This window comes from Bos indicus x Bos taurus, chromosome 11, assembly GCF_003369695.1.
Source record: "Bos indicus x Bos taurus breed Angus x Brahman F1 hybrid chromosome 11, Bos_hybrid_MaternalHap_v2.0, whole genome shotgun sequence".
NCBI classification, from domain to species: Eukaryota; Metazoa; Chordata; class Mammalia; order Artiodactyla; family Bovidae; genus Bos; species Bos indicus x Bos taurus.
Genome location: NC_040086.1, coordinates 102,431,363 through 102,443,635, shown reverse-complemented (window position 1 = coordinate 102,443,635; position 12,273 = coordinate 102,431,363). Strand labels below are relative to the sequence as shown.

The 12,273-nt window shown below is 56.7% G+C and overlaps 1 protein-coding gene across 6 annotated transcripts in view; it reads right to left on the bottom strand.

The window, feature by feature from the left end:
* The window catches only part of KCNT1 (potassium sodium-activated channel subfamily T member 1), a 79,215-nt gene that overhangs the window by 49,577 nt on the left and 17,365 nt on the right, over positions 1–12,273 (bottom strand). For 4 of the 6 annotated variants that reach the window (XM_027556712.1, XM_027556715.1, XM_027556713.1 and 1 more), the window contains exon 1: positions 407–564. The exons of 1 other annotated variant lie outside the window; for it this stretch is intronic. In XM_027556712.1, the coding sequence (XP_027412513.1) occupies positions 407–561 (155 nt within the window). In that variant the 5' untranslated portion in view covers positions 562–564. Of the gene's footprint in view, positions 1–406; positions 565–1,161; positions 1,400–12,273 lie in introns of those variants that run through there. One more of the 6 variants, XM_027556717.1, reaches the window with a different exon arrangement.

Here is a 12,273-nt window from a genome sequence, read left to right as displayed (position 1 = left end):
CTCTGCGGCCGCCCTGGGCCTCACACTGCTTACCTCTGGAGCGGGACACAGATGCTGGCCCTGCCTCACCCCAAGTGGCTGCTGGGGACCGACATGAGTGTAGCCTCCAGCGGGACAGGGCTTGGGCAGGGGTCAGCAGGTCCCCACCTCCTTTCTCTCCTCCGATTTCAGCTGCAGGCCCACTGTGCTCAGCCTATCAGAGCAGGAGGGAGCAGGGGTCCCACAGGCGGACGGGAGACACAGCGGGCGGGGCGCTTGGGAGGGGGTCCCCAGGGGAGACCCCGGCCGTCCCTCCCCTCCCCAGGGCTGCAGGCAACGCGGCAGGTGCAGCGGAGCGGAGCCCGTGCGGGATGCGAGCGCAGAGAGCAAAGCCCCTCCCGGCGGCGCCCCGCGCCCCCGCCCCTACCTCTGGCCCACGTCGCTGCCCACGGAGCCCCCGCCGCGGGCCGGCAGCAGCGGGCTGAGCCCGTGCGGCTCCTCGGGGGCCGAGGCGCCGGCTGGGGTGCCCCCGGGGCCCGCCTTGCCCTCGGACGGCGAGCGCGGCAGCTTGGCCCGCGCCATCCTGCCGGAGCGCACGGCGGCGGCGGCGGCGGCGGCGGCGGCGGCGGGAGGCGGGGGCGGAGCGGGCGCTACCATCTCCGCGCGCCGCCCCGCGCTCCCCGCGCCGCCGCCGCAGTGGAACGGCCGAGGGGGGGCTGGGATGCTGGGGGACAGTCGGGCTCCCTCCCGCCGCGACCGGGGGGCGCCCAGGCTCGGCCCCCTGCCCATCCCCGGAGCGCAGAGGGCGCCCCACGTGGGAGCGGGGGTCTCGGCGCCCCAGGCTGCGAGAGGTCTGCCTTCCCATGGAAGGAGTAGTAATAGTCACGCTGGCCCGCACGGCGCGGGGGGAGGGGAAGGGGAGGACTAGTAGCGCGGTGGCAGCTGGTGGCTCTTGGCCGGTCACCTCCGCAGGCGGGGACTCCAGGCGGCCTGTGGGTCCTGGGGACCCGCCACGCGCACCTCCCAGATCCCACCCCTGCCGCCCAGGTCGGGAGGGCCCAGCCCCACGGTCGAGGTTGGGGGGGACGCCGCTGTCTCCCTTCCCGCAGGCACTCAGGGGCGGTCCTTGCCCCCCACCTCCTCCCCCAAAGTGTCCAGGGAGTCCACGAGGTCCTCCTTTACCTGTACCCGCACTCGAGGCTCCATTCGGGGCGGGACATAGGATCCCGGACGCGGAGGAGGCAGCTAACAGTCCCGGAGCTCAGTCTGCGCCCGACCCCTTCCCTGCCTGGTGAGCTCGGACCACCTCACGGAATAGACAGCTTGAGGAAGTGTGCAGATTTCTGTCCGTTTGCAAAGAAGGGAAACCGAGGCGCTGAGGGAGGAAGTGGCTTCAATGGGAGACCAGACAGGAAGGCAGGGAGAGGCCTCCCAGCTGACAGAGCCTCTTCTCCCTGTTGCCACATTATGTGGCTTTTCTGCCCAATTCCTTCTATTTTTGCAGACCAGGGAGGCCCGGGACTGAGGGGCGGGGGGTAGAGGTGACTTGCCCAGGTGTTGGTGCTGGGAGGACCCAGGCTGTGGGCTGGCTGCCCTGGAGCCCAGCTGGGTACAGGGCACTCAGAGGACAGCTGTGCAGGTTGCCCCTGGGGGGCTCCAGGCCCTCCTGTCTGGTCCAAGCCCTGATGCCAGACTGGAGGCTCCAACTTGGCCAGCTGGCCTGCCTCTATTGCTTCACCCGTCTTGTGGCCCAGCAAACCACCATGGCCCTGCGCGGACAGAAGGTCTGTGAGAGGAAGGTGGGCCTCTGTGCACCCAGCTCCTGGCCTGGCCTCCCCCCAGACAGTGCTGAGTCAGGATGAAGCCATTGGGTGGTTTCAGCAACACTTATATTTGCGCTTCCCCGACCACCTTCCACATCCTGTCCCGTCTCCTGTCCCGAACCTTCCCCGCCAACACAGGAGGTGGCAGGGGGATAAACTGGTGTCAGCCACTCTTTGCCCCTCCTGTGGAGGGGGTGACATGGGAGTGGCTGCAAAGAGGGAGGGCTTGAAGCACCTCCGGCCTGCTGGTGAGCGAGACACCGCAGCGCCTGTAAAACAGGACCAGTAGGGTCGAGGGCACGGGCAGCACCCTCTCTGGGGCCCTGCTGAGCCTCTCTGCCTGTGTGTCCATGTGAGCCGGGCTGGGACCTGGGGCCCTTTGCTGCAGTGCTTTCTCCTGGACACACCTCTCCTTCAGCAACAAAATACAAAGAGACTAAATGAGACTAAAAACAACCGCGTGCATGCTCAGGTGGGGCAAATTATGGACAAAAGATAAAGACCAAAAACCCAACGGCCACATCTGAAGAGCCGGGAGCAAAAACAGGGTGTCAGGAGCAATGCCTCTGTACTCAACACCACCAAAAAGGGGTGGGGCCGTCTAAACCATCACCTCCGGCACATCCTGGACACACGCCTGCCCTCAGCCCATAGCACGATCCCTGAGGCGCACTAAGTCGTTTCGGTCGTGTCCGACTCTTTGCAACCCATGGACTGCAGGCTGCTAGGGTCCTCTGTCCGTGGAATCCTCCAGACAAGAATACTGGAGTGGGTTGCCATTTCCTTCTCCAGGGGATCTTCCCGACCCAGGGATCTAACCCGTCTCTTAACGTCTCCTGCATTGGCAGGCGGGTTCTTTACCACTAGCGCCACCTGGTGAACCCAAATCAGAAGGGAAATGACTGATCATGGAATAACTGAGAGAGGGATGGCCCTGCTGGCACAGAGGTAGACGCGGAGCAGAATGTCCAGCAGCTGCAAACACCTGAAGAACTGCTCATGCCCCGGTAGGGGCCCCGGCCCGTTTGAAGCATTTAAAACAAATTTAGGAAATAGAAACAGAATGGTGAAAGGACTCCTCACGGAGTTCCAGGACAATAAGATGCGCCGCACCCAGCATCAATCTCACCAATCTACTGGGCTTAGAGGATGAAGACAGAATTCTTCAGGCAATAAGAGAGACAAAGCAAATCAGGGGAAGGGAAGAGCACGCTGGCTTCAGGGGCTGGGGGAGGGGGTGGGGAGTGAGTTTGATGGGGATGCGTTTCAGTCGGGGAAGATGAAAGCGGTGGATGGTGGTGTCAGCTGCCCATTAAGAATATGCTTAGTTTGCACTCCCACCAACAGTTTAAGAGGGTTCCCTTTTCTCCACACCCTCTCCAGCATTTATTGCTTGTAGACTTTTGGATCGCAGCCATTCTGATCATATATGAAACGAGTCGCCAGTCCAGGTTTGATGCAGGATACTGGATGCTTGGGGCTGGTGCACTGGGACGACCCAGAGGGATGGTATGGGGAGGGAGGAGGGAGGAGGGTTCAGGATGGGAAACACATGTATACCTGTGGCGGATTCATTTTGATATATGGCAAAACCAATAAATATTGTAAAGTTAAAAAATAAAATAAAATTAAAAAAAAAAGAATATGCTTAGTGTATTTAAAAACAAAGACTGGAATGAGAGGCAAACAAGGGATACTGCACAATGATCCAGGGATCCCTGCAAGAAGACTGTGTAACAATTGTAAATGTATGTGCACCCAATGTCTGTGCGGGATCAGTCGTGTCCATGACCCCATGGACTGTAGCCCGCCAGGCTTCTCTGTCCACGGGATTCTCCAGGCAAGAATACTGGAGTGGGTTGCCATGCCCTCCTCTAGGGGGATCTTCCCCACCCAGGGATCGAACCCACATCTTCTCTGTTGGCAGGTAGATTCTTTACCACTGAGCCACCAGGGAATCCCTAAATCAACTATACTTGATTCAAAAAATCTAGAAAGACTATTCTATCACAGACTGTACACTCAAAAATGATTAAGGTGGTGAATTTTACATCATGTGTGTTTTTTATTTATTTACTTTTGGCTTGCTGGGTCTGTCGATGTACACAGGCTTTCTCTGCACTCTAGTTGGAATGCACAGGCTTCTCATTGCGATGGCTTCTCTTGTGAAGCATATGTGTTTTACACAATTTTTTAAAAATTGTGAAAAAAAGAAGTACAAAATCCAGTTGGATGGGCTCCCACTAGCCCAAGAAGGGACAACTGAATATTAGATGGGACAAAGACGGGACTCCCCTGGCAGTCCAGTGGTGAAGACTTTGCTTTCCAGTGCCGAGGGCGTGGGCTCGATCCCTGGTTGAGGAGCTAGGGTCCCACACGCCTCACAGCCAGAAACCCAAAACCAAACCAAAACAGAAGGAAGATGAGCACACGGTGTGTGGGTCTCCTCTTGCTTCTGTAACAAGTACTACAAATACAGTGGTTTGAAACTTGTCGTCTTCAACAGTTCTGGAATTCTGGGTCCTAAAGTCTACACGCGGGCAGGGGCTGGTTCCCTTTGGAGACTTTGGGGAGATGCTTCTGTGTCTTTTCCAGCTTCCAGAGGCCCCGGCGTCCCCTCTCTGGGGCCCCGTCCTCACGTGGCTCTGGCCCCTGCCTCATCCTTCCGTCTCCCTCTCTGACTCTGGCCTTCCTCCTCCCTCTTCTGAAAAGCCCTGTGACCCCACAGCGTTCCCCAGGTGACCCAGGATTACCGCCTCATCTCAAGATTCTTTTTTTTTTTTCAAGATTCTTAACTTTGGACTTCCACGGGTTCGGAGTCCACGGGTTGGGACTCCAACTGCCAATGCAGAGGACACGGGTTCAATCCCTGGTCCAGGGAGATTCCACACGCCGTGGAGCAACCAAGCCTGTTCACCGCAATTACTGAGCCTGTGCTCTGCAGCAAGAAAGGCCACCGCAGTGAAGAGTAGCCCCCGCCGCTGCAATTCGAGAAAGCCCATGTGCAGCAACCAAGACCCAATACAGCCAAAAGTAAATAAAACAAATAAGTAATAACTTTAAAATGTTAATCTCTTTCTTCTAAGGTAAGTACTTTTTTTTTTAAGATCCTTGCTGCTGCTGCTGCTGCATCACTTCAGTCGTGTCCGACTCTGTGTGACCCCATAGATGGCAGCCCACCAGGCTCCACCATCCCTGGGATTCTCCAGGCAAGAACACTGGAGTGGGTTGCCATTGCCTTCTCCAGTGCATGAAAGTGAAAAGTGAAAGTGAAGTCACTCAGTCGTGTCCGACTCTTAGCAACCCCATGGACTGCAGCCTACCAGGTTCCTCCGTCCATGGGATTTTCCAGGCAAGAGTACTGGAGTGGGGTGCCATTGCCTTTCAGCATATTTTCAAAGCCCCTCTTGTCACTTAAGAAACTCAAAGGTCACACCCAGAAGGAAGAATCCAGAAAAAACACCCTCAGCTGTCATCCTGTGAAGCTACTATAATACACTTTGAAAACTAGTAATTAAAGGGAAAGGATTGAGCGGTTTTCCTGCTTTTTTCAGCAGGAATTATGTTTCAGGGCTTACAACCGGCTCCCATTGATGCAGGAAATGCTATGCTAAGTCACTTCAGTCGTGTCCAACTCTGTGCGATCCCATAGACGGCAGCCCACCAGGCTCCCCCATCCCTGGGACTCTCCAGGCAAGAACACTGGAGTGGGCTGCCATTTCCTTCTCCAATGCATGAAAGTGAAAAGTGAAAGTGAAACCACCAGTTAAAGAAGCATGTGGCTTATACTCAAGGAGGGTGGAGCAGAACAGGAAAGGAGCTTGGCCAAGCCTCCATGGAATGTGGGGCTCAGGGAGGCTGTCCCGGGGGGCTGCCCTCCTCAGCTGCAAGGTAGAGGGGGAGTGCCTGGTCACATGTTGACGGATCACTGTGCCTAACTGCTCAGTGCAAGGGCTGGGCTGTCATCACTAGCCAGTGTCCATCTGGCCATCTCTAACGGAGGGACAACCAGGACATGGCAACGTGGGGACCACAGTGGCACTTAAAACCTTTTGCCTGAAACATCCGAGTTCCATCCACCAGGCCTTCAGAACCAACATCCAGTTTATGAGAAATACTAGGAGAGGCAGCCAGACACATAGACAGCAGAACCTTCTGCAGGGCGGGAGGCCTGGCGCATCAGCCACTTGTGCTGTGCGACAAATCACCACCAACTTCGCAGCTTAAAGCAACACATCTGTTATCTTTCGCCATCCATTAGAAGGCTGGGCATGGCTTAGCTTGGTGTCCTGCTTAGGGTTCCATGTGCCTGAAACCAGCATCAGCAAGGCTGGCCTTCCACCTTGAGCCCTGGGGGAAATCCACCTTCAGGCTCATCCAGTTGGTGGGATTGATTTCCTGGTGGTTGTAGGACTGAGTTTCCCTTTTCCTGTTGTCTGTTGGTGGCTCAGCTCCTAAAGGCTTCCCGCATCCCTTGGCCCCTCCGTCTTTAAAGCTGGCAATTGTGGCTCAGATACTCCTAGGCCTCAAATCTTTTCTTCCACTTCTGGCCAGAGAAAACACCCTACTCTCAAAGGCCCACTGTGCTTAGAAAGGGCCCACCCTCCTGTTCATTACCTCAGCCGACTGATCAGTAACCTTACTTATAATGCAAAATTGCCATGGGTATGAGCTTCCAGGAGAAATATCAACAACCTCAGATACGCAGATGATACCACTCTAATGGCAGAAGGTGAAGAGGAACTAAAGAGCCTCTTAATGAGGGTGAAAAAGGAGAGTGAAAGGCTGGCTTAAAACTCAGCATTCAGAAAACTAAGGTCATGGCATCCAGTCCCATCACTTCATGGCAAACAGATGCGGAAAAAGTAAAAGCAGTGACAGATTTTATTTTTTTGGGGGGGGGGCTCCCAAATCACTATGGACGGTGGCTGCAGCCATGAAATTAAAAGACGCTTGCTCGTTGGAAGGAAAGCTATGACAAACCTAGACAGCATGTTAAAAAGCAGAGACATCACTTTCCTGACAAAGGCCTGTACAGTGAAAGCTATGGTTTTTCCAGAAGTCATGTATGGATGTGTGAGTTGGAACATACAGAAGGCTGAGGGCCAAAGAATTGATGCTTTCCAATTGTGGTGCTGGAGAAGACTCTTGAGAGTCCCTTGGACAGCAAGGAGACCAAACCAGTCAATCCTCAAGGAAATCAACCCTGAATATTCATTGGAAGGACTGATGGTGAAGCTCCAATACTCTGGCCACCTGATGCGAAGAGCTGACTCATTGGAAAAGATCCTGATGCTGGGAAAGACTGAAGGAAAAGGAGAGAAGGGGGTGGCAGAGGATGAGAAGGTTGGATGGCATCACCAACTCAATGGACATGAATTTGAGCAAACTCTGGGAGATAGTGAAGGACAGGGAGGCCTGGTGTGCTGCAGTCCATGGTGTCACAAAGAGTCAGTGAGCGACTGGACTACAGCATGAGCTTCCTAGGGCTGTGTGGCCCAGTCTGGATGGCGTGAACAGCAGAAATTCATTCTCTCCCAGTTCTGGAGGCTGAGATCAAGGTGTTAGCAGGGCCTGCTTCTGAGGCCATGAGGCAGGATCTTTCCACGTCTGTCTCCAAATTTCCCTTTTTAAAAAGGACATCAGTTGGACCTTCTCTGGTGGCCCAGTGGCTAAGACGCTGAACTCCCAATGCAGGGGCCCTGGGTTCAATCCCTGGTCGGGGAACTAGGCCTTACGTGCTGCAACTAAATACCCCACATGCTACCAGAAGACAGAAGATCCTGTGTGCCACAACCCAGACCCAGCGCAGCCAAATAAACAAAAGTAAACACTAAAATAGACACTGATCAGGTTGGATTAGGGCCCACCCTAATGACCTGCTCATCAATTATCTGTAAAGATCCTACTTCCAAATAAGGAGACATCTCACCATCCTCATGGGCTTGGGGATTAGGGTGGGGGACCTAGGCGGGCATACCTGGTAGGAGCCATCCTGGATTAAAAGGAGTTAGCGAACCCTAATAACCAGATGCAACACAATATTCCTGGATGGAGCAAACAAGCTGTGAAGGTCAGGTTGGGGCCACCAGGGCAGTGTCCTCCCCAAGCCAGGTATGTGCTGCCCTTCCCTGGACTCTGCCATGGCTGCAGACCCAGAGCTGGGAGACTTCTCCCCTGTTCACAAGCCCGCTGATCACCTCACAGGCACCACTTGGAGGTCCCTGGCTTCTCAGGGAAGATGCTTCCTCTCCTGCTGCCCTCTCCAGCCCAAACATGAGTCTCAGAAGTTAAAGTGAAGTGTTCGTCATTCAGTCCTATCTGACTCTTTGTGACCTCATGGACTGTAACCTACTAGGTCCTCTATCCATGGGACTCTCCAGGCAAGAATACCGGAGTGGGTGGCCATTCCCTTCTCCAGAGGATCTTCCCAACCCAGGGATCGAACCTGCATCTCCTGCATTGCAGGCAGATTCTTTACTGTCTGAGCCACCAGAGAAGCCCTGGTCTCGGGAGATACCCCATAAATGCCACATGAGATCTGTGCTTCCCAAGGGAGTCTCCCTTCCTAACAGTGGCCTGGGGACTGGCCTGGCCACTGGGCTGGGGTAGGGGGTGGGAAAGGCTTCCCCAGACTGCTCAGCAGGTGGTACTTTTCTGTCCGAGAGAAAAACGAGGTGACTTCTCCTCGACATTCACTGTCCCCCAAATGCCTGAGATTTCCTGGTGTGTGTATCTTGGGGCAGCTGGAACAAGGGACCACGATTGAGGGACTTAACACAGAAATTTGTTCTCAGTCCTGGAGCCCAGAGGTCCAAACTCAGCATCACTGGGCTGAAATCAGTGTCACAGGACCATGCTCCCTCCAGAGGCTCCACGGGAGGGCGCTTCCTGCCTCCTCTAACTCCTGGAGGCCCCTGGAGGCTCTGGCTTGTGGCCGTCACCTGTCTCTGCTCTGTTCTCACATAGCTTCTCCTGTGTGTGTGTGTGTGTGTGTGTGTGTGTGTGTGTGTCTCTTCTTAAAAGGACACCAGTCAGTGGATGTAGGGCCCACCCTAAATCTGAAATCATCCCATCTCAAGATCTTTACCTTAATTACAGCCGCAAAGACGCTATTTCCAAATAAGGTCACATTCCCAGGTGCCAGTGGACAGGAACTTGGGGGACACCATTCAAAGCACTGCAGGCCCCCTCCTGAGATTCTGCCTCTCAGCTGGAGACCTTGAGCTGGGCTTCTTCCTGCAGGATCTTCCTCCACTCACCAGGGGCCTGCACCTCGTGGGTGTCGGGGAGGCGAGAGAGGCAGGCTTTCCCTCCAGGGATCCTGGGATGCCCCAGGGCTTAAGGAATTTGAGATCGAGGCACACCTTAACCCCTGGAGAGGGTACCGGCCATCTATTTCATAGTGTCCACTTTGTTCCCCAAGCCTGTTGTGGATGGAATGTGTATGTGTCCCTCCCACAAACTCACACTGAAGCCCCAACCCCCAAAGAGATGGCATTCAGAGGTGATGAGAGTTATTAATAGATGAGGTCCTGAGGGTGGGGCCCGAGATGGGGTTAGTGCCCTCATGAGAGAACTTGTTCACTGTCTCTCATGAGGACAGGCAGGACGGTATCTGCACAACAGGAAGAGGCCCCATCAGGAACGCCCTCCCCACCTCCCCAGGTTGGCATCTGATCTCAGACTTCCAGCTGCAGAACTGTGAGCAGTAACTGTCCGCTGGTGAGGTGCCCGGGTAGGGGTGTCTGTCACTCAGCTGGAGCTGCCTGAGCCGCAGCCTGGGCACTCCCACCTCCCTTTGTTACTCGGAGTGCACGGCAGTGGCACGTGGTGGGCAGCATATCAGGAGTCTGATAAACTGCAGTTTGAGACCAAAACCGATCATGGTTTCCAAGACCCTGGGCGATGCTGGCTGTCCTCTCACTGGGCATCTGTGTCCTGCTTTGCACTAATTGGCAGGAATTTAGTTTTGAGCCGTGCACACACGTGCCCAGGATGCAGGCTTAGAGGCAAAGAGATGCTCTGGGATGTGCACGGCCAGAGGGTGGGATGTGGACAAGGCTCCTGGGGACACCTGATTTGCCATCTCAAGATTCTCCCCCAGGATCCCTGGGGCGTGGGCAAGGGGAGGCCGGGCCCCACCTCATCACAGAACTGTTGACACCTTCACTGATGTTCTCTTAATCCCGGATCATCAAGAGTGTGACTGTCTTAAAAGTGGAGACCCAGGTCCAGGAGCCCTGCTGAACGCTCTCAGTGCCCACGGCTGGGTGAGATGACCACACTGCTGCTCACATGTGCGTGCATTCCCCGTCACCCTCCCTTGTTCCTTTCTCCTCCATCTCGTCCTACCTATCCTGCCCACTCCTGGCCTCCCAAGTCTGGGGGTGACCCAAGCTCCCCACCCCCACCTACAGGGAGGGAGTTAGGGTGGCAGGGGAGTGTGACCTGTCCTGGGAGCCCCGGCTGCCCCCCTGTCCACCTCCCAGGACCCTGCTCCCTGGCACAGACCCCAGGTGGCAATGGGGCACAGAGTCAGACCTGGCCCTAGTTCCCCGGTGGAGTCGGGGGTATACAAGCAAACGAGCCCCAGACCTGGAAAATGCCAGAAAAATCAGGATACTGCCTTGGGACACAGCACACAGACTCAGTCAGGACCCGGCACCACCCGGGCCTGTCCTGGATCTAATCACAGAGGAAACGTGAGTCCCAGAGAGACAGGGACATCGGGGAGCAGCCTGGTGGTGTCCAGGGTCAGCTCCTAGCTCCATGCGCCCAGCACCCTGGCCACTGTTTGTTCATGGTTGAAGGACCCTTGGCCTCGGGTGGGAAAGGCCTGAGGGGGCACAGGCATTTCAGGCCTGGGCGTGGGGGGAAGTTGGGAGTGTTGGGGGCCCGCTGGAGAGGCTGCTGTGAGGGCGGCAGCTGTCCAGGGAGCTGGAGTGGCGCCCCAGGGGTGACCGACTTACTCAGGGAGCAGGTCAGGCCTTGGGCCTGAACACCCAGGGCTGCTCTAGCCTGGGGAGGGGCTGTGGTGGGGAGGTGGGGGTTTTGGCTTTAGATCTACACTCTGGGGTGCTGGACATGTCTCCGCTAGCACCCGCCAGTCCTGTTCCGCATGGAGCTGAAGGTGGCAGGGGACCCCCAACCTGTCTGGCCCTACCAGCCTGGGTCACAGCCATTTCCCAGGCCAGCCGTGTCCTCAGAGGCCTTCGGGTCTGCGATGGATACAGGGCCGTGGCCAGGGCAGGGCAAGGCCAGGGCAGGGCCGGGATCCCACCTTACTCCGTCCTGATCACACCTGAGTGCAAGGAAGGCTCAGGGAGTTTAACCCCAGGAGCCTGAGCTCAGCTCCGAGCAGGGAGAACCCTGGGGCCCTGGGTGGCTGGGTCTGCTCCAGTGCCAGCCTGCTTCAGCCTGGCCAGCATGGGGGTGGTCACCCTGCATGGTGACAGCACCCTCCTGGTGCAAGGCTCAGGCCCAGAGGGACTGTGGGCCCCAGGCCCTGGTCCTCACCTCGGGTCAGGCCCAGCAGTGACTCCCTCCTCCCCTTCCTCTCTGTGACCCCTCCAGTCGTCCACCCCAGGGGCCAGAGGCTGCACAGGCAGGTCACGGGATGCTCAGAGGTCAACATCGTCCCTCATGGCCCCCACCTCCTCCCTGAACAGTCCCTGCCCCCGAGCAGTGAGACCCCTACAAGTGCTTGCCCTCTTGGGTCCTCAGGGTCCTGGGCCCTGCAGGAGCCAGCAGAGAATGGTGTCCCTCCCCTCTGAATTCTTTACTCAGATGGTAAAGAATCCACCTGCAACTCAGGAGACCTGGGTTGAGAAGATCCCCTGGAGAACAGAATGGCAGCCCACTCCAATTTTCTTGCCTGGAGAATCCCCATGGACAGAGGAGCCTGACAGGCTACAGTCCATGGGGTCACAAAGAGTTGGATATAACTCAGCGACTAAGCACAGCACCCCCTCAATCCTGCTGCTCCCAGGCCACTCCCACCCCCACCCTCTCCAGGGAGCCACTGGGGTGGGGGTCACACCTCCTCTCTGGAGCTGGGTGCTCTCTTGGAACACCAAGTTGAATTAGTTCCAGGCGCTGGGCTAGGGGCTGGCCTGTGCCCAGCTGTGACTCGCTGGGCCTCGCAACCCTGGCCTCCTGGGCAGAGTCCACCACCTGCTGTCCTAAACACAGGGCCTGTCCCTGAATCCCTGCACTGCCCTAGGCACCTACCCCCGGGGAATGCACCACCCAGAAAGGCTCTGGTTCTGACACAAGCCCGCTTGGAAGGGTCTTAGGGGTCTTCCAGGCTCAAGGACCCCAGGGACCCCAGGCGGACCTCGTGGATCTGGGGCGAGGGGAGAGCCGGGGGCAGGTGGACCTTGGCTTCACCAGATCCCCTGTCAAAGCCCAGCCCTTGCATCTCTCCTGAGGAACCTGGGGTCCGGTGGGGTCCTGTCCAGGCCCTCAA